At 40.9% G+C, this 26,653-nt stretch overlaps 1 protein-coding gene across 7 annotated transcripts in view; it reads left to right on the top strand.

The window, feature by feature from the left end:
- Positions 1-26,653, top strand: part of ZNF385A (zinc finger protein 385A) — a 199,671-nt gene that overhangs the window by 48,965 nt on the left and 124,053 nt on the right. The window contains exons 1-2 of one of the 7 annotated variants that reach the window (XM_058173818.1): positions 3,125-3,315; positions 23,071-23,251. The exons of 1 other annotated variant lie outside the window; for it this stretch is intronic. In XM_058173818.1, coding sequence (XP_058029801.1) covers positions 3,233-3,315; positions 23,071-23,251 — 264 coding nt within the window. In that variant the 5' untranslated portion in view covers positions 3,125-3,232. Of the gene's footprint in view, positions 1-3,124; positions 3,316-23,066; positions 23,252-26,653 lie in introns of those variants that run through there. 5 more of the 7 variants (XM_058173816.1, XM_058173819.1, XM_058173821.1 and 2 more) reach the window with 5 other exon arrangements.

Below are 26,653 nucleotides of genomic sequence, written 5' to 3'. Positions count from 1 at the left end.
CTACCTGAAAGCGTGGGAAAAACTGTTATTTGGGTAGTAACAGACCTATTCTCCAAACAGGTCCACTTTATCCCCTGACCAAAAATCCCAACAGCTAAGGCATTAGCAAAAATGTTCCTGGTTCATATTTGCTGCCTCCATGAAGCTCTGCATAGAATTATTTCTGATAGGGGAGTTCAATTCACTTCAAGATTTTGGTCAGCTTTTTTGAAAGTATTAGGCACTGCCCAGGGGCTAAGCTCCTCCCATCACCCCCAGATGAAGGGGGGGTTTGAATGGAGTAATGCCGTGCTAGAACAAAGTCTAAGATGTTTTATAAATTACCAACAGGACAACTGGACAGACCTCTTGCCATTTGCTGATGGCAATAACTGAGTACACACCAGCACAGGATTTATCCCATTCCAAAGAGCCAATGGCCAGGAATTCACTCCTATGCCAAAACAACCAGACATCGCCTCCCTTAAAGAGTGGATACATAAACTACAAACCACACGGCCCGTTGTGAGACTGGCTCGGCAAGAAGCTAGAGCAGCCTTTAAAGCACAATCTGACAAGAAGAGGGCTGAACCAAAACCATTCAAAGTAGGGGGGTTTACCTATCTACAAAATTCCTGCAGTCACTTCGGCCCTCAAAGAAATTGGAGCCAAAATTCATAGGGCCATTCCCTATCACTAGGGTCATAAACCCCCGTCACAGTGGAACAACTCCTCCCAAAGACTCTTAGGCAAGTTCACCCTGTATTTTACTCAAACCAGAAATTACCTCTGACATCAGACCACCTACACCCACACCTCTGGTCCCCATTATGGTGGAAGGAGAACAACATTTTGAAATGAAAGCAATAGTTGATTCACGCACCCACCATGGTTCCACACAATACTTAGTGGCATGGAAACACCTACCTCAATCCCAAAGCGAATGGGTAGCTTAGAAACATGTTCATGCCCCATCACTATTAAGGAAATTCCACCTGCAATACCCTGACAAACTGTCTTGATTATTGTTGTTTAATATGTTTTCTTGTTTCTTTCCAGGTGGATTATCCTTTTTTTCTAAGGAGGGCAGAATGTCAGATCTGTGAATCTGCCATTTCTCAAGTGGGAATAGGGGGACCCTTGTACTTATTAGTGTATTCGTACTTTATGGCTTTCTCCCTAATGTATCCTGTATCCTGCAGTTTACTGATTTAGTGATTTTCTGAGCATCTTTCAAGTCTTGACAATTTCCTCACTTGGCTGAAAAGCAATGAGAGCAAGGAGTATTTGGTGCTTTTGCTCTCCATCGCTGCTTGCCCTGGCCTGTTCTGCCTCTCCAATTCATCTCTAAGGGTCTTGGCAACAGTGGAAAGGAAATCTGAAATACCAGTATTATCATTTTGAGCTGTGTAGCAAAGCTCTGACACGAAAGTTCTGGATTGAGGAAAAATGTAGCTCATTCCAGAAGATAAGAGATGAGCTACAACTTCAGCCTCGTTCCTTTATCTCTCTTGATTATTTATGAAATTTACCCTTCTAATGCAGTGCCCGGTTTTCTCATGCAATTGGGGAAAATGCTGTTTTTGGGTTTATCTCGCACACTGTTAATTCCACCTGCACGAGCAGAGAAATACAGGAGCCTGAGCCATGAGATTTACAGCAGGTGCAGAGAGATCTAATACATGTAACACAAAAAGGTGCATGGCACATGCTGTCCTTTGGTATCAACATAGCACACCTACAGCTCTCCTAAATGTACATTCATCCTTGGGCATCCATAATTTACAAACTCACAGGCAACGTTCCCCTGCATGCACAGCACAAATAGGCACCAATCTTGTCTCTGTGTACATATCGCCCCTTGTCTGGGCAGCCAATCTGCCTTTCTCTTTGATTAGTTTATCCCAGGGTTCCTGCTTCTTAATGAGCCAGAGGAAGCAGGAAAGCAACTTTTGCTTAATTTTGGGTTTTTTGTTTCAGGCGTCTTTCTTGCAGGCTTTCGCTCCAAGAGGAGCGGCTTGTTGGCTACTCCACTCCCAGCACCTGCTTTCTCGCGAACAAAGGCCTTTTGTCTCACCTGCTTTCCCCCCTCCTCCTTGACCACTTTATGACCCAGCCAATAGCAACAAGGAGCAGAACTCCTCCAGGTTTGCATCTGGGGTGGGTGGGGGGGAGGGAAGAGAGATAGGGGACTTTAGCTCTTATTGTTTGGGGTTGTGGAGTGGAAAGAAGCAAGTTTAACTCCCTCCTGTTCTGAGATTTGAGAATTGCTCAGATTTGTTGCTCTGCTCCTGTCCTGAGCACTGTGTAGGATTTTAGTCTGGCGATCCTGGGAAATATGTACTTTTCTTAAGGGGGCGATGTGTGCATAGAGACAAGAGTAGTGCCTAATAGGTGCTGTACATGGAGGTGAATGTTGCCTGTGAGTTGTGAATTAGGGGTGCCCAGGGATGAATGTGCATTTAGGACAGCTGAAGGTGCGTTATGTGGATAGCAAAGGAGAGTGTGTGCCATGCACGTTTTTGTGTTGTATATATTAGATCTCTCTGCACCTGCTGGAAATCTCATGGTTCAGGCTCTTGTCTAGAAAATCTCCGCTCGTGCATGTGAGTAATAGTCTGTGAGTTCCTAAACCAAGGCAAAGTATGATATTTCCATAAATATACTTGTAGGTGTGGCAAGACGCATGCTTCTGTTGGTTCAAGTAGGACGGTGGTGGAGAGAAATGAGAGAGAGAGAGAGAGAGGGAGAGATTGATTTTGCATGTGTATCCTATGTGTGATTGTTATCAAGGTTGTTTCTCTGGTTTCAAGCCAAACCCCATCCCACTTTGGAAACACAGCCAGGACTTGCTAAGCACTCCACCCAAGCCCAGGGGCAAACTCAATTATGCTTGGATTTCATTTCAGCTGCAATTTTTCATGCAGAGACCTGCCTAAGGAGAAGAATAGTTCTCAGATATGGCAGGATGAAGGAAGAATCAACTCTGATTAACAGAAGAGGATGGGAGAAGCCTAAGAGGCATGCTGGGAGTGAGAGTATTTTAATAAGCTTTGCCCTACACGGGCATCAGCAGCAAGGGGAGAGTTAACTGGTGGAATCCTAAGTAGATCAACTGGGCTGACCCATTTCAGACTGAAGGATGGAGGAGGTGGCTCACATTTTTGGTGTTCCTGCTTATAAAGCAGCGGGCCTTTGAAATGCTCTCCATCTGTCACTGAGTCGGCAGAAGACTGCGGAATATCAGGATGAAATGGGCTGCCTCCATCGCTGGTCCCTATCCTGTCTCTATTACCGCTGTTCCCAGCCACTTGGCTCACATGACTTCCTTTCAAGGTAATGGGTGAGGAAGCTTAAGAGACTCAATTCACCTTGATGTTGCCCTAGGACTGTGTTGGAATAAGGGGTGGGGGGTGGGGAAATGCTGCTTTAGCATAGGACATTGCTTAAATTTAAGACCGTGTCATTGCTGGTCTGGAACAAGCTGAAGTTATCAGTATAGGGATAGGGCAGAAACAAGATGCTGCCTGGGTATGTTAAGCGTCATGTTTATTTGCAAAAGGGGAAGAACCTAGTCGCTCATACGGCTTCCAAGGAAGAGTTGTAGGTCACAGAATAAGCTGAGCTAGATTTTTTTTTTTTTTATCTCTGATGCAATAGCTTTTGCACTTTTGATTTTCCTTTCCAAAATATCCTTAGACGAGCAATTATAAAGGCAACTCCCTGCTTGCAATTTCAAGTAATAAAGTGCATTTTGTTTCCTGGGGAGAGCCCAGGAAGATTAGGTGCACAAGAGAGGTGGAGAGAATACAAGGGACAGTATTATACAGACAACAGCACTTTTATTTCTTGTCATTGGTGGGAATGATGGGAACTGTACTTTAACATCGTCTGGTAATCCATGGTTAGGAGAGGCAGTTGGACAATGTAGAGGATTAATGTTAGAGGCAGTGATGATAGCTCTCAAAAATACCAATTGCCAGGGTTAAATATATCAGCCTCGAGTCAATTGCTAGGAATTATTTCCTTCCATGTTGCCAAGAATTCCATGTTCTCATGACTATTCCATAAACTCTAACTGAGATTCCTTATTCCTGGTCAGCCTCTCCCTACCTGATGCTTACTATTCCAACTGTTATTCCAGTTTTGATGGGCATCAGGTTGGGGAATATTCTTCCAGATCTTTTGACTCTGGACGTATGGCCTCCTTTACCTGTGTGGCGTACCTGGGGTTGACTTTTGAATTGGCCACCCTAGTTCTGTGCCTTAAAACAAGCAGCTAATGGTTTCTGCTTGTGGAGGTAGATTTGTGCAGCCTTGGTCAAGGAAAGCCTGGCCCCAGCTGCCTGACGCCTTTGTCCGATTTGCCCCGTTTCACTTTGTGGCATGATCTTAAGTTGCGTACTGGGAAGTGGCGGAGGGGGGCCCATATGTGTGCATATCATGGGATGTTTTCATTTCTATCTCTGTTTCTCATTCCTCTCCTCTTTTGGGATGTATTCGGCGATCGTTTCATTCTGAGGTGGAGGTATTGCTTTCCCTGCTCCTGCAAGGCCACCCACAACCTGTCCTTTTTCTGCATGCACCCTTCCTCCTCCTCTCCATGCTTGTCCCACTTTTAAGCATCTTTAATTGGCTGGGCTTTCTGAAGCCTATTATGAATAGTCGGGAGAAGGGAGGGCAGCCTGCTCGTGTTGGGGGAAGGGTTGTTTGGGAGGGGAAAGAGGAAGAAGGTGGCTGGGCATTGCTGCATCTGGTCAGTTGCCAGCATCTTTCCTTTTCCAAATATGCAAGGGAGTGCGTGTTGTCACCCAACAAAAGGCCACAAGCAGTCCTTGGACCAGCTAAACGGCTTGTACCTCTGTTCCCTGCCTCTCTCAAACCTCAAGCCCAACACGAACTGAGATTAGAAGTAACCGTGTATCTGACTGCTTAGCTGCTCAACCCTCCCTAGATATTGTCACCAAGGTTCAGTGACCTCAATATTTGAAGGGGAAGTGTTGTTTCATCTCCTCCCCTGAATTTATGAAATACTTCCTTTGCCTGCAATGACATTGGAGGCTGAGAGTGGCCAAAGACCACCCTACCCCAAAGGCTACCTTTCCCATAACCAGGATATTTGTGAAAGTCAGAGAGTCATCTTCCTATCAGGTAGTTCCCAAAAATACCCAGATAGACACAAAACATATCGTTCCAATCTTCCCTAGTCTGACATTCCACCCAGAGATGTTCTATTTTATTTATTTTATTTATTTGTCACAGCAGTATATATAAGCATAAGCATGAAATAACTATACGATAAATAAGCATATATATAAGCATAAGTATGTAATAACTGTACAAAATTGGATACAATCAAGGGAGAATTAGGACAGGAACGGTAGGCATGTTGGTGCTCTTATGCACGCCCCTTAAAGACCTCTTAGGAATGGGGTGAGGTCAATAGTAGATAGTTTTTGGTTAAAGCTTTGGGGATTTTGGGAAGAGACCACAGAGTCTGGTAGTGCATTCCAGGCATTAACAACTCTGTTACTGAAGTCATATTTTCTGCAATCAAGATTGGAGCGGTTAACATTAAGCTTAAATCTATTGTGTGCTCGTGTATTGTGATTGAAGCTGAAGTAGTCTTCAACAGGAAGAACATTGTAACAGATGTTTCTATGAGTTAAACTCAGGTCATGTCGAAGGCGGCAGCGTTCTAAATTTTCTAAACCCAGGATTTCAAGTCTGGTGGCATAAGGTATTTTGCTGTATTCAGAGGAGTGGAAAACTCTTCTTGTAAAATATTTCTGGACACGCTCAATTGTATTAATGTCCGAAATGTGGTATGGGTTCCAGACAGGTGAGCTGTATTCAAGAATTGGTCTAGCAAATGTTTTGTATGCTCTGGTTAGTAGTGTAGTGTTTCTGGAGAGGAAGCTACGCAAGATTAAGTTTACAACTCTTAAAGCCTTTTTTGCAATGTAGTTGCAGTGGACTTTGGCACTTAGATCATTTGATATGAAAACTCCAAGGTCTTAAACGGGATGGGGGTCATCAACGCCTTTAAGGGGCATGCATAAGAGCACAAACGTGCCTACCTATCCTATTGTTTCCTTTCACTATATCCAATTTATATAGTTATTTCATACTTATACTCATATATATGCTTATATACTATATTGTTCTGTTTCCCTCCCCCAATACTCCCAACAAAGAGTCAGTCAAAGGCCTCCTCTTCTACTTTATTTGCATAGATAAATGTCCTGGCCATGTCTACCCACGGGCCTGCCAAGTTTCTGGAGATAACAAGGAAATTATAGATAAGGCCAGAATTACTCACGAATATATTCTTCCCTCCATTGATACAGTTTGCCCGCGCAAATTCATTGCTTTGTCCAAGACAAAAAACCAGGAAGTCCCGCCTCCTATTTATAGTCTCTGCAGATGTCCATCATTCCTTGGCTTTATCCCAACGCTGCTTCTGCTGCGTGCGCCGGTCACGTCTGCGCAGTCTTGCATCACTCCAAAACTGTTCTTGGGGCATTGCCAAATCAGAAGAAGGCTCCAGAGAATCAGGCCTTGCCGGCCCCTCCTCCTCCCTTTGAGTGGGTGCCAGGGAGGGAGAGGGCCCAAGAGAAGCAGGGCTTGCCAGGTCTTCTCCCTTACTTTCTGAATCATCCGAGTCCAGGAGTCCGGGTCCAGGAACCTGGGTCACAACATATATAGTTACTTCATGCTTATGCTTATATATACTGTTGTGACAAAATAAATAAATAAATAATAAATAAATAAATAAATAAATGTCCATCGAGCTTGTATTTAGTGTTCAGATTCTTTTTTCCAATGTGTAAGACAGAGCATTTGCTGGTTGAAATTTGGAGTTGCCAAGTTTTTGACCATTCCGACACAAAGTCAAGGTCTTTTTAAAGGGTAGTTGTATTGTTGGCAGTAAATAGTTTAACATTGTCAGCGAAGAGAACACAATTACTTATAATATGGTCACAGAGATCATTAATGTATAATATGAAGAGTGTTGGTTCAAGAACACTGCCTTGGGGAACGCCGCTATTGACAGGAACAGGATTTGATAGGGCACTGCCTATTTTGACCACTTGTTGTCTGTTTGACAGGAACACTGTTATCCAATTGTGGAGGGGTCCAGAGATGCCGTAGGATTTTAGTTTTAGGAGAAGTTTGTCATGTACCACTGAGTCAAAAGCTATACAGAAGTCTATGTAAATTGCGTCTATTGCTTTGCCCTGATCAAGATTTGTAGTCCATATGTTTTTGCAGTGAAGAAGTTGTAAATTACAGGATATTTTTTTTCTGAAACCAAATTGTTTATTAGAAAGTAGGTTGTTCTAGATGGAGGGTAATGGATTGGTTGATGATTGATTCCATTACTTTGCAGGTGATGCAGCATAAAGAAATTGGTCTATAATTTTCAACTAGGCTGGGGTCTCCTTTTTTGAAGACAGGGATGATCGTGTCTAGTGACCAAAGTTTGGGAAGGGAGCTGGTCGTGAAAGCTTTTTCAAAGATTATGCTTAGGGGTTCTGCTATATTAGTGGAAAGCTTAGACTATCAGGTCCAATAGATAGAGATGGTTTCAGTTTGCGAAGGGCCTTTTCAACATTATCTTCTGTGAAATCTATTTGTGTTTGGTCGTTGTACACATTGTTGGTACGACTGGGGAATGTTGGGTATGAGCCATTACTGTTAACAAAGACTGAGCCGAAGAATGTGTTGAAGAGGTTTGCTTTAATTGTTTCATCATTATATTCTTTGCCATTAGATCCTTTTAGTGGTGGGATGAATCTCAAGTCTTTAAGTTTGTTGTTCACAAAATTATAAAAAGCACGATTGGATTTTGTGCGCAGAAGGTCTTCTTGTTTGGTGTGGTAATTGGTGCATTCAATCTTTATTTGGTTGCATATATTTTTGTAGCGGTTTCTGAAGTTGGCTATATAGCCAGTTTTGTTTCTTGGCCAGAGGGAATTGCATCACCCAGAATTCCCAGTCAACATGGTGAAAGGTTTATTTAAGTCTACCTAGCAGTCCCATATCCCTAAGGTGCTTTTTCAAGAGACAACTGGAATTTCTGTCCAATTACCTCTTGAAAAAGCACCTTGGGGACAACCATGACCTGGATGACTGAGAATCTCCATAAACATTTAGCAGTCCCATAATATTTGGGTCATTCTTAACACTGATACTACAGAGAAGAAGGTATTTTGGTTCTCCTGTCTTGCCTGCTCTCATGAGATTTATAGCAATTGCAGGAGGCAGGATGACATGGGAGAAACTGTGTGGGATAGAGAAGGATCTTTCCTCTGGAGTAGTGCTGTCCATAACTCTTTTTTGCTCCCTAGCAGCATTGCAATAAATACAGTAATGTTAGGGGGTTCCCGTTGTTAGTCCATTGCACACACTGAGGTTTGATCATGTGTTTGATCAAGAAAATAGAGATAGCTCAGTGATTCCTGCTAGAAACTGGCTACTGCAAAGCTTTAAATCTCTTTTTTTCTAAAAAAAGAATGGATTCATTAATGATTGGCTGTTTCTTACATCGGATTAACAAGGTTCAAAAGAAAACCAGAAAGCTGCCTAAGGCAGATGTATCCACTCTGTATAAAGCTTGGGGTGGCTTGTTTGTCGGAGAGGTGGGATATTTGTCTCATGTTTCACAATTGTGTGTGTAGCTTTGTACTGCTGCTACATGTCAGGCTTCGTTTGAGTTTGCATATTTTCAAAAGAATTTGCATATATCTTTTTATTAAACAAAAACGAAAGATTTTGAAAAGATCTAACACACAAATTCATGTTCTAGAAGAAAGGAAAGTGCTACACTGACCGTAAATTCAGGTTGTTCTCAGGTTAAAATCAATGGGAAATAAATCCTGATAGCTTTTTGGACTTTTTAAAATATCTACACTGATTGGGATCTGAACTGAGATGTTTGACATTATGGGCAAGTGAAATAAAGACATTATACATTGTTCACTAGATATAATTAACTCTGGAATTTTAAGTGAAGTTTTTCAAAACCTTGCATTATTGTGGGCAGTAGTGGGTTGTTCCTGGTTTGGTCCGGTTCTATAGAACTGGTAGTAAAACCGGCGGGAGGCTCCGCCCACCCGCCACGACGTCATCATGTGTGATCTGCGCATGTACAGAAGCCTGCACAGTCCTGTTGCAAATCGGTAGTAAAGACAATTAGAACCCACCCCTGATTGTGGGTATGTTTAGAAGAATGAATATCATCTATATTGAGGTATAGTTAATAACAGTAATTTGTTAAATTTATATCCTGCTCAACACCCAGCAAATGGTTTAGAAATCATTAAACCACTAAAAACAGGTAACAATATAAGAAACACAGAATAAAGAAACAGACGTAGAGATGTAAAGATGTAGATGTACATATAGATATATATAGATAGATTGTACATATAGATATACGTGTAGCTATAAATATAGTTGTGAATGAAATTTGCCAAGTTCTTGCAGAATCAGCCGATACCTACTTATGCTGTATTTGTATATTATTGGTCTGGTCTGGAGCCATAAGTAAACAAATAATTTTCCTCCGATAGGAATTTTTGCTAGCTTTAATATTTAAAGAGAGAAATGATGAATATTTTTCATCCCTACATTTCTCCCTTAGTTTTCTTTCTCTGGGTTTTTCACATTGTCATATCATAAATTATAATGCTTTTTAACATACTCCACACACACACACACACACACACACACACACACACACATACACACCTTTTTTTTATTACTAGCTTTTCATTTCTTATGCTTTTTGTTGGTTCGGGGTGGGACAATAAATGGAGTAAAAGCTTTGTTGTGTTTGCTTTGAACATTCCATTTTATGCTACTGATACATATTTCTTAAGTATGGCGGGGAGGGTGGGGGGCAGAGTTAATTTCAACTTTTGAAACTATCCAGTTTGGTATAGTATCTAACATTCCTTATTCTTCTAATTCCTTTTATAAAACAGTCCTATTTCATAAATATTTTTTTTCTTTTCCCATGGGAAAAAAATGTAGCAAATGTGTTAGTGGGTGCAAAAAAGAAAGAGCAATAAAAAGAACATGGTGGAGTGCTATGAGTTTAGTGGCTAATTTTAAAAATAAGAGATATTGATCCTCAAACTTCCTTGAAAGCTACTCTCTTTCTCCTTGCCTGTAATCCCAGATATGATAGATGTTGCTCTTCATCAAAAGCCACTTTCCATCGTGCTTTCTGCTTTCCTTGGGCTCAAGAATTTGTATCTCTGTGAACATTCTTCTTCTAAATTGGTTGGAGCTGGTTTTCTTACGCAGCAAGGCAGGCTAACCTTTATCTAGTGTGCCATGTAGGTTGGTGGGAAATACTCTAAAAATCAGAGTTGGTACCAGTGATACAGGAAACATAGTTAAAATGTTGACTCCATTTGGAGCAGGGGTGAAATCTACTTACCTTCCTTACCAGTCCAGAAGTGCATGCGCCGCGTTAAAACCAGGAAGTAATGACACCCGGGTGGGTGGGCAGAGCTTTGCTCCGCCATCGCTACCGGATTGCTGAACTACTGGCCTCAGTTGCTACCGGATCACATGATCTGGTCCGATCCGGGAGCATTTCACCCCTGATTTGGAGTACTGGGGGTGACGGGACACCGTGGTGTTTTTCTTCAGGTGTGACAAAAGTCTTGAGACTTTTCAAATATTTAGTTGTAAGCTGTCCGCTGCTTAAATTTATTTATTTTTTTGTGAATTTTAAAGAAGGGGAGAGTTATTACCTGGAATTTTTTGGGAATTTTAAAGAAGGTGAGAATTACTACCTGGAGCCTTAATTTTGAAACTGATCTCGTAACATGTCTATGAAGATTCTCAGTCATCCCAAAGGTCCTGTCCCAAAGGTCTCAAAAGGCAAGTGGACTTTGTTTTTCCATGAAGACATTTTGCTTCTCATTCAAGAAGCTTCCTCAATCTTCAGTTCTGACTGAAGCAGCTTCTTGGATGAGAAGCTAAACGTCTTCATGGAAAAACAAAGTCCACTTGCCTCTTGAAAAAGCACCTTTGGGATGATCTCGTAACAGTTTCTTAAAATTTAGGCAGTTTCCAAGAAGAAAGGGAACATTTCTATGTGAATTGTTTTGAAAGGGCTTTCTGGATTCAAGAACTAGAGTCTTGGTGAGATGGGATGGATTGTCTTAGCCAGCTTCAGTATCTAGAAGAGATTGGCATCTTGTGATTGCCCAAGCATTAGACGCTCTGCCCAAATGATAAAATTATGCTGAAATCCAGTAAAGCAAATGCTACTCTATGTGGGTGTGAGGATGCCTTGAAGGGAATTATCCTCATCAGATCCTGGGATACTTCCAAACAAGAGTCATAAAATGTCCTCCCTCAGAATGTGATGGAGCCAAGATCAGCTTTCATTTCAATTATTTTGTTTTTTTTTTCATTGCTGCATATCTCTTCTTTTCATTATTCGGCGGGATTTATTCTCTTTGAAAATATTCCCAACATTCCACGAGTTGGTTACCTCAGACAACAGATTCAAGGCCCTATTTCAGAAGGATAAAAGATTGCAAGATTCTTTTCTGGAAGATTCCCCTGAGCCTTAATATTCATTTCGTTTAGGTTTTGCAAAGTAATCTTTTATCTCTTCTGCCTGTGAGTAGACAGGAAAGCCCTGTTTGGCCTTCCAACCTGACAGGTACCAAGAAAACGATATAAACCAATTCTGGTCCTGTAAGATACAGAGAAGTAAAAAATATATATGTTAAATTAAAGGCACAGGTTGCTGAGAGGGAGAACAGTATCCCATTTCTAGCATCAGATTTCTTAAAAACAAAACCCCAAAATTTTCTAATTAAAGAACCTTGTTGAAAAGCAGTCTGCTTTGCCTTCCTGACTGCACACAAACCCAAACACACACACACACACCCTGCTGTTGACACCCACACAAGCACAGAGTGCCATCTTTTATTGATGTTCTGCTTGGCTTCGTTGAAAGGAAAACATGTTTGTAGTAACATAGGCAGATGGCTGTGTTTTTTTTTTTCCCTTCTGCTTTTGGTTGGCATGATGGATCAAATCTCGAATTCCTCCACCTTCATATTTAGGGAGATTCCTCTTGCAAAGCTTCTTGCCAAACCATTTGTGAAAGTGGGCGGCAGAACTTCACTGTTCGCTATTTCAGTTATGCTTCATTGGCCTACTCTGTAGAGGATCACCCACAAATGATTTGTTGGGAACATCTCCCTGCATTTGGGAAATACTCAGAGGATTAATTTATACTGTGGTGACAGGACCATATATTTCAATACCAAACTGAAGTTGCAATACCCAGTCCATACTAGGTGAAAGAGGAGATATTCGTAGTGAAATAATGAAATATGCAATAGACTTTTGCTATGGAAATGGTTTTCTCCGTGCCTTTTCCCCAGTGACTCCTGTTTGGCTTCTAAGTCTAGTTTACAACTCTAAGATTTCCTAATCAGATCCCAGTTTGCTTAGTTTTGCAAGATCAGCTATGGTTGTCTGGGGATTCCTCCAAGAACTGGGCAGAAAAATCTTATCATGTATACACTGAATCTCTTTCAAAACAATGCTTGAAATGCAATTTTAAACATATTTAATAGGGAATAATTCAAGTTTTCAAAGTAAATCCAGAAAATTGGGCTGTTAATTTCTATGTTTATGATTATATGAACTATAATTTGGGGTGCCTTAGTTTTTTTAGAAATCAGATCTCCCCCATCAGATATTTCAAACCCAGCTGAAGATCCGATGGCAGTCAGAGAACTATAGGACATTCTTTCCTTCTCCTTCACTTCCAATATCCATGTTCTATATTTTATTTTATTTATTAGGTTTATATAGCTTTATGCTACAGGAAGCAGTGGAGAAAGAGGGACCCAAAGCCCATTAAATTGGGGAGAGACATGAAGCAATCCTGCCTGCTATACATACAGAAAATTTAGCAGAACAGACAAGTTCAACGCTACCATTATTATCCTATCATTTTAATAGCTTGAATTCAAGATGGATGGGACCACTGGGAGCTTAATTTGGGGGAAATCAGAGTGTGAAGCAGAAAATTAAGGCTGAGTAAGAAGATACGGTTCTGAAAACTGATCTTCATTTCTTAGTGATGCTCACTGAAAAATAAAATGTTGGAAGCACTAGGCACGAGCCTTTGGTCCCTCAGCTGATATATTTGTGTATATGTAGGTGGCTTGAAATCTTGAAAGGTCTTGATCTCTCTCTCTCTCTCTCTCTCTCTGCTCTTCTAGAGAGATCCTCTAGCTCAGGGGTCTCCAACCTTGGCAACTTTAAGACTTGTGGACTTCAAAGCAAAGCTGGCTGAGGAATCTTGGGAGTTGAAGTCCACAAGTCTTAAAGTTGCCAAGGTTGGAGACCCCTGCTCTAGCTCCCATTCTGGAATATTGCCATTCTGCTGCTAGTTAAAAGTGGATGGTAAGCCATATTAAGCCCTCACACTATCCTAGTCCTCCCAAGCAATTGGGCCAGAGTCAGGCCAGGCACGGTAAGGACACCGAGACACTTCATGGCAGCAGGTTTTCTATGCTGACTTAGAAGAAAGACTTGAGAAGGGTAATCAGGTGTTATTTTGGAGAGGCATGGTCCTGTTTTTACCTGAATACAAAACGATTACAGGGGGAGAATTCTCTGGCTGGAAAGGCTGATCAACTCTGCTTCTTCCCCATGAAGAACGCAACAGAAGAGGCAGGTGGACGATGGGCCTTCAGTTCCCTGCGGTTGTCTCCTTTCATTCTCTTTTATCATAGTTCCATTCAGCTCAGATAAAGACTGGATGTGTATACATGAAATAGGGGAAGAAGGTAGATTTATAGAGAGCTGGAATTTTTTTTATATTCAATTGAAAAGGACCACAGGATGGGACTATTTTTAGACATAGAAAATGCTGAATGGAACCACCTCCCCAAATCTGGCTTTTTTTTTTATTTTAAAAAAAAATTCTCCCATTGTTGCTAGTCGTTTGGGGTTGTCAATGAGGGTGTTCCAGGGGTGAGACATTCCCTCTGTCTCCCCACCCTGCGGTTCCTGCAAAGAAGGCAGAAAGCCAGTTTACTCATTAGCTTTCTAAGGATCCTAAATCGTGGTCACCAGGTCAGCCATGAGTGAGAATGTGAGGAGATGTCGTGGGGGAGGAGGACGTCACTTGCTAGCCATCAAATGTAGCAGCAACAGAACAAGCATGGAGAAGAAGATTTGATGACCTCTCTTCCCCTTGATCTCCCTCTATCAGGCCGGTTTCAGACAAGTATTACAACCTGGGTGGACATCTTAAGTGACAGGCTTGTCCGTTTTCAGCCTTTGTTGTTGTTGTTGTTTTTAAAAAATCCTTCTTGTTCATTCTCATGTCTTTTAATGCACAGTCAGAATGACCTAGAATATCGCTATTCTCCAAAGGGATAGTTATTTCATGGCAATTTTGTGGGTTTTATGTTATACTTCAGTGCTGGCCGAGGACCAAAATAAATGATTGATTTTACCCGTCATCCTCTTTAATTTTGTTGGTATTGTGGGAAGGCAGCTTCAAATGTAGTAACACTCATCAATCTTCCCTCTTGTGCTTTTCTTCATTTATTCCCCCACAGGCCTACAAATATTTCTATATACCTATCTACCATTTCTGTATACATTTCTTTACACAGGAATTTGTATTGACCCACTGTCCTCTGAGGAGAAATATGATAAATATTTAGATCATAATAAGCCAAATATGACTTGATTACCAAGACATAAGTATGAGTAACTGACAATGTATAATTAGAACATAGAAGGAATTTCAATGAGAATGAATTATTAAAAAATGAGGAAATATGAAGACTTTCAAATAAGGATCCAATGAATGTGGGGGAAAAAGAAAGGAGTTGTGATGCCAATAATGGCTGATACATTAGGTGTCGAACCAAAAATCTGGGAAGCACTTCGACACAACAGAAATGGACAGAATCTCCACATACTAATGACCAAAAAATTGCACATATACATTACATTGATATCTTGAGATATCTTAGATCCTTGTCAAAATTCAGTCACAATTATCTGGTAGACCATGTAAATAACTTCATTAATAGTAATAATAGCAGAGAGCTTCCATTGAGTCCCTATGATAAACCAATGTCCCTCAACAATAGAGAGACACATTGCCATTAAAAATGGCATTCAAATGTAGGTTTTGGGCTGTTGGAATCCCTCCAGAATAAGGAGCAATTGCAAGATTACACATGTGTACTTCAGACAGCTATTTATGAGCAGACAGCAAGTACTGCATTTTTGCAGCTGGTTTATCAGCTGGGAGTTGTGGGATTAGATCATGTCTTTACAGACTCTTGAGTTTGACTAAGGCTCATTTCTTAATCACTTTGGATTTAATTGTGTTCTTAAAGATTGATCTTTAGCTTGGGAAGTTTTCTTCAATCTGTTAAAAAAAAGTTTAACTACAACTTTAAAGATTTGTATTAAACATTATGAGTAGGAGGAATATATAGCAAAAGTATGACTAATGTTGGCTTTTGGAAAGTTTAAGTCTTGGTTAATTGAAAGAAAACTTTCTTTTGGGAAATGTTTATATTTCAAAATAACTGATAAGATGACTTTGAAGGTTGGACACTAGAGGGCACCACATGGCTATTTTAAAGGAGAGTTTTGATAAATGGCACAGGACATTTTAAAATTATTTATTTTTACAAAAGAATGAGGAAGGGTTACTAAAGAGAGTTACTGAGAGAGGAGACAAAGAGACTTTGAGAAAGCAAATGTCACCACTTTTTTTTTTTATGAATCCAAAAATACTTGGGAGAAAGAAGAATGAGTATAAAACTGGTTTATTTGATCAAGGCTAAAATAATGGGATGCTGTTTCTAATAATGTTCACTGGTTTTTTTACTGGGGGTGGCTGATGATATCTTATGATTTTGTTTATTTAAAGAGAAAATGAGGCGATATGTTTTAATAGAAATGTAAATATAAATATAAAAGGGAGGATTTGAATTGGGTTTACTAGCTACAGTTTGTTAATAGTTACGGTGTATGTTGTTATTTATGATAATAGATTTGCTGATTAATATGAAGAAATGAGGTTTTAGAGATAGTTTTTTAGAGAATGGGATGAGTTATGAGGATGAGAAGATGTTTGGTTTTCCTTTAAGAAATAATGATAAGTTGTTAATGTTGATTATACTTGCTGGGAATGAAGAGTGAGGTTTGTTTTCCTCCTTTTTCTTTCTTGTCCCTTTTTAAAAATGTTTCTGCTCTTTTATTTTTTTTATTAAAAATATATTTCTATACTATGTAGGTAGAATTAGTCTTATCTGTGTAAATTTCCATAGAATTATTAGGGAAAAAAAACTTAGTAATAATAATGCTTCCAGGTTGTAGTTTTAAATTTTTAGAAGTATCTGTTTTCTGTGGATATAGAAAGAGGAGCTGTCTGCTTGCACACAAGCATTCTTTACAACATTGCTCAAACTTTTTGTGGAATGCAGAGAAAGAAAGAAAGAAAGAAAGAAGGAAGGAAGGAAGGAAGGAAGGAAGGAAGGAAGGAAGGAAGGAAGGAAGGAAGGAAGAAGGAAGGAAGGACCCTGAGGCAGCCCAGATCTGCAAGCAGATTATGCCTTAGCCGTTGCTCTCTCAGGACAATTCCTTCATGTATTAATCTGCCTTAACTGACGTCAGGAATCCTATCATTAAAGGTTTTGTTGCAAATGCCAGCCTTTTCATGTGCAGAACACTGGAGTGTTAATTAATATTTCAATAGGAGAATGACTACCAATCTCAATATTTGGAGTGCCTGATAGTGGTGGTGATGGTTGTGATGATGGTGGTGGTGTTTTCCCTAACGTACGTGTGTGTGTATGTATGATGTGAAATGCATGCAATGCATGGTCTCAATTATCACTGCGTTTGCTGGAAGTGTGGTAGAATGGAATAAGAGCCTAGAGTGGACAGGACAAGTCTGTAGAAATCAACCAGTCCTGTCATAATCTGCCCAATGTTCTAGAAGGGAAAGAAGTTGTTGTATGAATGGAAGCAGCAGCAGGACAGGACAAGAAGAAAAGGGAAATGGTGTTACAAGGAGGCTCCCAGCTAGGCACAACTGAAACGTTTACTGTATAAACCTTCTGGCTCTCTGTTTCTCAAAAGACCCAGTGATGTAATATCGCATGCTTTGCTTTCAGTATTCAGGACAGCACAAGGAAATTTGTGTCTTCTTAGGGAAGAAGGTACAGAGGAAATAAGACCTGATCTCCCGGGTTGTCAACCTATTGCATGAAAAATGTGGTTTAGACTTTAGGCTGTTCTGCTGTGTAGGGTTTTCAGGCTGAGTTGTGATCAAAAATCTTGAGAACCCCGCTAATGTTCCAGATTAGGGAGACCAATGCAGCTTGCAAAAGCCTGCATGACCACAGGCGTGAGACCAGCAGAGATACAAAGAAATAGCTATCCTTTCTGTAGATTTTGAATGGATCCGGATTTCCAACTGCTTCAGCACAGTAGCTATTGAGTCAGGCAATCCGTACCTTGCAGTGTTCTTGCTCTGTTTCTAGAACTTTGTGCCTAAAATTAGCGAGTCTGCTACAATTTCTTGGCGGTAGCAAAAAAGCACAAAATGGCGCATGGTTCTGGTTTTGTTTTAATGCTCCTTAATCAAGGGAAGCTAAATAATTATACATTATTTCTGAGGTGGAGAGCCAAAGCATCCCCTTCTCTGATCAAAATACATTATTTTGGCATCTCGGGCAGAACGATCTCACAAACAGCAGTCCCCTTTTCCGGTAGTAAAGGCACCATTGTCATCAATAGCAGCAGCAACAATAATTTTCGATGTTTTCATGGCTCCTCAGAAGCTGCCACCTTGCTCTGCCCAGTAATTGAGGTGGCTCTCTCTCACACACACCTGTAGTGATTTGTGGCAATTTCACATAATGAGTAGCAGTGGAGGAAGAGAAGGAAAGGGGCCAATTCTCAGAGGGCAGCAGAGAGTGAGGAATGAACTGAGAGTTATTGAGGTAGCAGTGCTTGGAAGGAGGGATTCAGTGTAGTCAAAGCAGTTTCCCAATCTTGGTAATTTAGATAGGTGGACTTTATCTCCCAGGATTGGCTGGCTAGGGAATTCTGGGAGTCGAAGTTCACCTATTTTAAAGTTGTAAAGTGTTGTGACCCAGGCCCAAGTAGGTAGTAGTAGACACAATCAGTTCAAAAACAAACAGACTTTATTAGAACAGCTGAGAATTAACTCATTCTCAGCGTAGTCCAAACTAAATCAAAACAAATTCTTCATTACACAAGTCTTCAGTCTTATCACCAACCTTGGTCTAATTAGGCAAACTGCCAAAGGCTTTTCTTGGCAAAAGTTCAAAAGCAGAAGACGCCGACAAGAAATAAATGCAGTAAGACAAGGTTATCAACATTGTTTTCCGTCAAAAAACCCAAACACCGTTGCTGGTCTTTTAAGCCTTATGGGAGGGGCCAACCATCTCTTGGCCCTACTCCCGAGTCGTCCTCTTTGCTTGAGCTGCTCTTGCCTTCTGGCAGCTCTTCTCATGCGTGCATTAGGAACAGGCTCCTCCTGCTCCTCTGCCTCACTACTGTCAGCCTCTGGAGGCTCCGGAGTCCACACCTCACTCCCCGATGGCTCTGGCCCCATCTCTGCCTCTAATGCAGAGTCCTCATCCGGGCCTTCCCCAGCCTCCAGGACTGGCCCATGTTCTTCCTCAGCCTCATCACTATCTGACTCTGCTGCCAGCTCTGCAGGCTGCCGGCGGACCACAACGTAAAGTTGGGGAACACTGCCATAGGATATGACATCTTTGCCAACTACACAGTCTTGGCGATTGCTCTAATATGTATGTGATATATAAACCAACCAACCAAGGTTATACTTTTAATTGATACACTGCCTGGCTTGTCATTCATATATTTTACGCATGTAAATAAATGTACAGCCTCTGCAAGATCCCTTCTCCTCAAAAGAAGAGTTCACAGTTCAGCAATACTGTAACAGTATGATGTTTAGCCAGCATTCTTCAATCAAAATATTTTAGTGGGTTAAGCACAGTGCCATAGGAATTTTCTGAAATGCTTTTACTATACACAATAAAGATGTTACTTTCAGACACTTGGAGGCCTCCTCCCTTCTTCACCCCACCTTTCTTTTTCTTTTTATCATACCCTGCCCTCTTTTTTTTTTCTTACCACTTTGCTATTAAGCAAGCTTTTTTTATGGAACAGCTAGAGGTGGGTCCTTGCATGCATACCTAAAGCCACATTGTCCACATCAGCATCATGACGGCAGCAAATGTTTACCTGCATATTTTGTTCAGGTGATGTTGATTCTTTGGTATTTTCATCCTTTCCGCCACTTTGCTTCAGTTTTAAACGCTTTGTGCCTCAATATTTCTTACAGTTTGGTGGTCACAGTAATCTGGGACTGATATTTATTTCTTTTTAAACTTCTGTTACAAACTTGGATGAGAGGCAATCCAAATTCCGACTCCAGAAAGATTAAATTCTTTTTTTTAATGAAGTTTTTTTATTTTTTTAATACACATACAACAACATACAATGTATTTTTTCTGAACAGAATATTGGCCAGATTTCATATTCATACAACTTTTAGTTCTTTTCCAACACATCTTTTATATTTTCATTGATATCTTTTATCTCATTTTTATTTCCCTTCTTTTTTTTATGTTGTATATCTAATCTTACCTTTTATATATTATACTTATCAGACATCAAAATCAATCATGTATTTGCAATTCAGTAACAATTCATATAGTATTAACCATAGTCAAAAAAAAGAAAAAAAAAGAAAAACTCAATTTATCTTCATAGTATCATTCCTAATACTTTTAGTAAATTCCATAGTAACATTCAAAAACTTTTTATATTTTCAAATTCCATTATTAACATTTAAATCATTTGATATATTACCAACTATTTTTTGTACTTTCAAGTTTCATTATTAGTGCAAAGATTAAATTCTCTAGTTGAATAAATTAACCCATGGAAATACATCTATCCTACCCTGTATAACTAATTTATTTTAATTGTCTGATCATCTAAGAGAAAGAGATCTGGGCAGGTGCTAAGGACTAGTTCCTTATTATAAAGTATATTCCTTATATTATCAAGTATATAAGAGCTAGTAATTGGCTTTTTAAGGAGCTGTAAAGTTCTTCCTCTCCATTCTTCAGCTTAACATCCTTGTCAATTTCACTTCTTAATGAAGCTGCTTTCCCCATTTGCTGTGGAGAATGGGAGAAAGGGCAGACCCATTTCACCACCTTTTGCAGTCTTTTCCTTGGGAGCTGGATAACCAGCAATTACCAAAAAATAGTTACTTAGGCAAACAGAGAGACAGAATACCCTTTCCCAGTAGTTGTTTGAAAACACAACCCACAGCTACTGCACATTATACTGAATTCTCCCCAGTTCCACAGGAGGAAATTAGGGGCCCACCATGTGCAATGGGAAATAGGCTTTTTCACTGGCATAAAATGTTGTGGTAAACATCTATGGCTGGGCTGCTTTTTTCTTGATAGAAGAATGTCTTCTTAATAGGCTATAGACACAAGTTTCATTCCCTTTTCTGGTTTGGGGAGTTTTGTTTGAAGAAAGACTGCATTTGTGGAGCAGCAACCGTTGAACGCACGCGCGGACATACTCTTTTTGAGTGCAAATTGTACTCTGCCAAAGGGGCTGCTTATTTAGATATATTTAAAAATTAAAAAATACTGTTGAATGGGACAACTCGCCGCAGCCAACTCACTGCAGCCAACACACCAAGACATCTTGCCACAGTCAATTTATCATAGCCAACTATCCGCAGCCAATTCACCTCAGGACAACTTGCTATGGCCAACTCTCCACAGGACAATTCTCCACAGGACAAGTCAACAATTAAATTCAATTATTTGAAATAATTAAAACATTGTTTTAATTTTTGTCCTTCACATTTCATTTTGTCCCATTTCATTTTGTCATTTTGTCTTTATTGATTCTATTCCACCATTTCTTCGATATTAGTGTAACTCTTGTCCCGTGACAAGTTATCCCATGGTGAGTTGGCCTTGGCGAGTTGCCTGCGGTGAATTGGCCATGGCGAGTTGGATGTGGCAACTTAGTTGTGGTGAATTGTCCTAGACCCAAAATACCAGGGGGCTTAGGAGAAACTATTTTCTTTTTGCAGGGAACAAACCTGCATATCACTAGTAAGACTGCACTCTTTATAACAAAGAGTTTCCAAGAGGACAGAATACTTAGATCACATTGGGCTTAACTGTCGGGTTGATGTCTTACTATAAAATATGTCCTATTGTTTTCTTTATATCTACTTGTATATTTGAATTAGTTGAATATTTTTGATATTGCCAAATGACTAAATGTCTGTTCTATTAGTCTGTAACAGTAACAGAGTTGGAAGGTACCTTGGAGGTCATCTAGTCCAACCCCCTGCTCACGCAGGAGACCTGTACTACTAGGGATTCAAACAGCCAAACTGCCGACCTTTCTGATCGACAAGCTTAGTGTCTTAGCCACTGAGCCACCTAGTCAGACTGAGCCACCTAGTCAGGTGACTATTCTAGTCAATGGAATGGAATGAAATAGAATGGAATAGAATAGAATAGAATTGAAATGAATTGAATTGAATTTTTTATTGGCCAAGTGTGATTGGACACACAAGGAATTTGTCTTGGTGCATATGCTCTCAGTGTATGCAGGTTTCTCCAAAGCCCAGCCTTAACTTATATAGTGGTTTGGTGATGCAGCTTTCAGGCAATTTTAATTTCTGGGATCAAAGCAGGTACCCACAAAACCAGAATCGCAGGACTTTTTGTGTTTTGAGCAATGTCTGCATGGCGCCTCATGAGTCACAGATTGACATGATAAGGACTACGCTCAGAAACCCAGATATGATTAAGGCAGACAGTGCCTTTCTGGAAGCCTGAGGGTGCCATTCTCATGTTTATTCTTCTCCTAGTAGGTTGGCATTTATGCATTTGTACAGTTACGTCTTTCCTGTGGGATTTGCTCACTGATGTATATACTGTTTCTTAATACTTGTTAAAATTCTCACTGTTTTGCCTTTTGGCTTACATATAAAGTAACTAAGGTGGTGGTATCGCTGGTGGTGGTTGATCCTGGAGCTTGATCACATACAGTTTGTATTCAGAAATAGAATTCCAATCCTTATTGAGTCATCAGACCCAGTCAGATCCGTTGCTGTCTTTTGAGTGAACCTTCATTGAGGTTTTTGTGAAAGTAAATGGGACTTATCTCTTCCGTGCACTGAAAGACGAAAAGTAGCAAATCCACTTGCTTTCTCGAATCGGGTACTCCATATTCATGGACTGAAAATTTTCACTGCTATTTCAGACACACTGGCCTTTCTGTGTCAGTTCCATCTTTCCCCCACTGTGATCATAGGGACTAGGAAGACATTTAAATCCTGCACCGTTAATCAAATTAACACGGTGCATTTAAAAACTAAGTGACTCCAAAAATCTATTGCATTTTATTCAGTTAAATGCCACTAAGTTCAGTTGGATGATTTACATAAACGTTTAATGTAAATTATCTAAACAATGAAAACAAATTGTGTGGTTGTGTACAGGGAACGATGGACAAACCAGCTCCCTGAATTGATCATCATACTGAATTCAACCTGGTTTTCTAACTGCAGATCTGAAGTTTTGAGGACCTAGGATGGAGTTTGCAGGGGTCAGTTTGAAATGTTTGTTACTATAGGCCAGGGGTCTGCGAACTTGGCTCTTTTAAGACTTGTGGACTTTAACTCCCAGAGTTTCTTAGCCAGCTTTGCTGAGGAAACTGGGAGTTGAAGGCCACAAGTCTTAAAAGAGCCAAGTTTGCAGACCCCTGCTATAGGCAATTATTCCATCATGTCACAGCTGGGTAACTCAAATCCGTATTCAATCCCAAATCCCTGATCTCTTGTTCTTTGCACCCCACCTGCCTTCCAAACCCACCCACCCCCAACCTACTGGAGGGCAACCTGCTTATGCTTCTCCTTGTCTCTCTTTGCCTAGGCAGCGTGAGCCGGGCAGGGCCAATTCCTGCAATCCTGCGCCCGCCGCCGGCCATGATGCAGCCACCCCTGGATCTCAAGCCCTTCCTCTCGTTCCCCCTGGAGGCGCAGCCAGCCGTGGGTCTCTTTCCAGGTTTCAACACGGTAAGGCCGTGGCTGCTTCCGTCCCAGGAGGTGCAGGCTCGGGTAGGACTGTTTGTATAACTCCTCCTACTCTTTTCCTTCTCTTCCTCTGTCCCCACCCGGGTGCTCTGGATACCTGGCCTCTGGGAATGCCAGGTGAGGCACCCAGAGTCTGTCATCTGTGGGTGGGTTAGTGTTCAAAAAGGTCCCTTAGTTCTTAACGCAATCATCGCAGCCCTTGAGTGTGGTTCCTGGTTCGTTTGCCTTTCCTAAGCTGGTGCCTCTAGCTATGCTTGCAAGGAATCATAGGAATTGCTGTCTGCTTCCTACCCATCGAGACCAGGGGTCACCAACCTTTCGGACCTCAGGGACCACTAAATTCATAATTTTAAATTCTGCAGACCACTAATACGATCTGCCTAATGACTGACTGGGTGGGTGTGGCTAGGTGCTCATGTGACTGAGTGGCCGTGGCCACTCCTTGCTTCCCTTCCCCGGGCTCCTTAGGGCCCCAAGAGGAAGCAGTTGTTGGAGCTAAGCAGCCACCATGAGAAAGAGTTGGCAAAACAGCTCAGTTCAAATTGGATCTGACTGAGTAGGAGGCTTAGTAGAAGCATCTCAATGAGGACTATGAGCATATGGAAGACCTGTGGGAATGCAAGGCCAGGTACAGGTGCCTGGAGGCTCAGCGGGCTGAGATGGTCAGCCAGTTCCAGGCCATAAGACAGTCCCACTGGAACAAGGCCCTCCGGCTCTTCGCCACTGTGGCACTTCCCTCCAGCCTTCGCCCAAAGCTTTGCACCAGGAGGCTGAAGCAGACCCCAAGTTGGAATTTCTGCCCCCCTCTTACGCACACAAAAAGACCCTAAAGGGGGAGACTCTCTGCAGCAACACAAATGTTCATTGCATGCATCTGTCCCAGGGGCCGTAGTTTGAGGACCCCTGATTTAGTGCCATATAAAAAATGCAAATAATTTTTCTGCGGACCACAAAAATTTTCCGGTTGGTGACCGCTGATCTAGACAAACCCTCATTTGGATGCTTCATTGCATGCTCCTGTCATCTTGACTCAAAGAAGCTTCACCCATTTTGTCAGGATAGCAACTGCTTTCTGAAAGTATTGTACCTGAGGGTCCAGCACAGATTTCTCTGCTCTTAAAGAGGGTTGAGATTTTTCCTTTAGATCAGAGGTGAGCTGTGAGTAACCCTCAACATTTGCATTGCGACTCTCACCATCCTTCCCTATTGGGTGTGCCAGTTAGGTCGGCGTGAAATTGGCATCTCGGAAATATCTGAAGGGGTTCTCCAGCCTCGTTTAGGGCTTACTGGATCTTCAGACCCTGGTGGAGAAGGCAGTCTTGCTTGCCACACCAGGAAAGAATGAATAGCTGGTAGACAAAACCAATTGGTGGTAAACGTTGAACCAGCTCGAAGCAGGCTTAGCATATGCGGGTTTTGGAGATTAGCCGTGGAGCTTGAGTGCCTCTGATGTCTTCAGCCCATACATGTTGACAGCTGCTTATCCTATAATCAGTCCACCGGTGCTTCTGAATCACTACAGCGCTAGAACCAAAAAGACATAGCTAGAATCTGCTGTCGCATAGAGAGCTTTGATTGCATAAGGATATTAATTAGCAATTTTGTCCTCAGATCGCTGGAGGAAGAAAGGACATTTCAGATTTGAGATGTGATAAGTCTAGTCAAGCAAACGCTCTCCAGAAGTGCTGGAGTGTGGTTCCCATCAATCTGGTCAACACATTAATTGGGCTAAGTGAGGTGATGGAACTTGTAGTCCAACACATTTGAAAGTCACACCACCCTGGAGATCACTTATTTGATTTATTTGGCTGTGTTGGAGTGCCCTCTGCTGGTGACAGTAAGAAACTTGTTGGCACTGTATAATTGCAAAAAAAACCGCGAATAGAATAGGATAGAATTTTTATTGGCTAAATGTGATTGGACTAACAAGGAATTTGTCTTGGTGCATATGCTCTCAGTGTACATAAAAGAAAAGATACCTTCGTCAAGGTACAACATTTACAACACTTAATGATAGTCATAGGGTATAAATAAGCAAGCAGGGAACAATCAATATCAATATAAATCGTAAGGATACAAGCAACAAAGTTACAGTCATAAGTGGAAGGAGAAGGGTGATGGGAACGATGAGAAGATTAATAGTAGCGCAGATTTAGTGAATAGTTTGACAGTGTTGAGGGAAATGAAGAAATGAAGATCCTCTCACTTCTATTTAACCATGCACAAAATGAGCCCTTAGCAGCGTCTATTTTCTGCCAGGTCCACATGATGTTGTTACCTGTCGCTATACGAATCTGGCTTTCCCCCATTGACTGCGCTTGTCAGAAACCAGCTATGAAGGTTGCAAATGCCAACCTTCGCATAACCCCAAGATGCTGCCTCTCCTGAAAATACATTCTACTTACCAAGCATCTGAATTTTGATCATGTGACTGTAGGGATTGTTGCGATAGTAGTAAGTGTGAAGATGGGTCATAAGATAAATCACTTTTTTCAGTGTCATCGTAACTTTGAACAGTCGCTTAACACATGGTTGTAAGTCAGGGACTACCTCCATTTGCCATTGTCTTCCAGATTTGTGTGTGTGTGTGTGTGCTTCAAATTCTGCCTAACTTCTCTTGAATTCTAGGCAATCTCCCCATCAAAGTGCTAAGCAGGGCTGGTCCTCCTTAGCTATCAGCTCACTACTGCATCTTGCTGAGATAATTCCTGTATCAAAACAGGAAAAAGTCTCCTTCAAGGCAAGCCTGTTTCTTTGTGAATCCATGGACACATCTTGGTTATTTTCTTAACAACCGTACCAGGTAGCATCCGTCTTCCGGATGGGTTCCCAATATGGCCTACAGCCCTGGCTTTCTGGTGGTCTCCCATCCAAGTGGGTGTGAATTCACATCCAAAATGTGAATAATAAATAAATAAATAAGTGTGGTTTGGCACAACTTAACTGAAGTGCTGCAACCTCATTGAGCAGTTCCCAGTTTTGTGCCAGATTATTTATATGACCAGCTGGATACTATTCTGTATCCATAATTTTTTATTAAAAACTTTTAAACAAGAAGATTAAAAACTAACACAAGCTAACATAAAGAGAAAGAAAGAAAATGAAGGTAATCAAAGGAAAAGCAAACGGTACAAGAAAAGGAAAAAAAAGTTGATGAAAATTAGAAAAGAAAGAAAAAAGATATAAAGAAATGGCTTTTGATATTCTTCCCAGCAATTATAATACAATTGTATTTTAACCTTTATCTGTAAAGTTAAGACATGATACTCTTCTTTCTATAACCTATCCTGTCTAATCATCAAAAACAGTTTTTGTTTCATTTTTACACAAAAGGTCCCTAAGAGGCTTCTAATCAGCATGTAATTATAAATAATGTCTTTTCTCTAATCAGAGAAGTCAATTTATCTATTTCAGCAAAATCCATCA

The sequence above is a fragment of the Ahaetulla prasina genome, chromosome 2, assembly GCF_028640845.1.
Source record: "Ahaetulla prasina isolate Xishuangbanna chromosome 2, ASM2864084v1, whole genome shotgun sequence".
Lineage (NCBI taxonomy): Eukaryota > Metazoa > Chordata > Lepidosauria > Squamata > Colubridae > Ahaetulla > Ahaetulla prasina.
The sequence above is the reverse complement of the archived record's forward strand: the minus strand, read 5'-3'. Positions and strand labels throughout refer to the sequence as shown.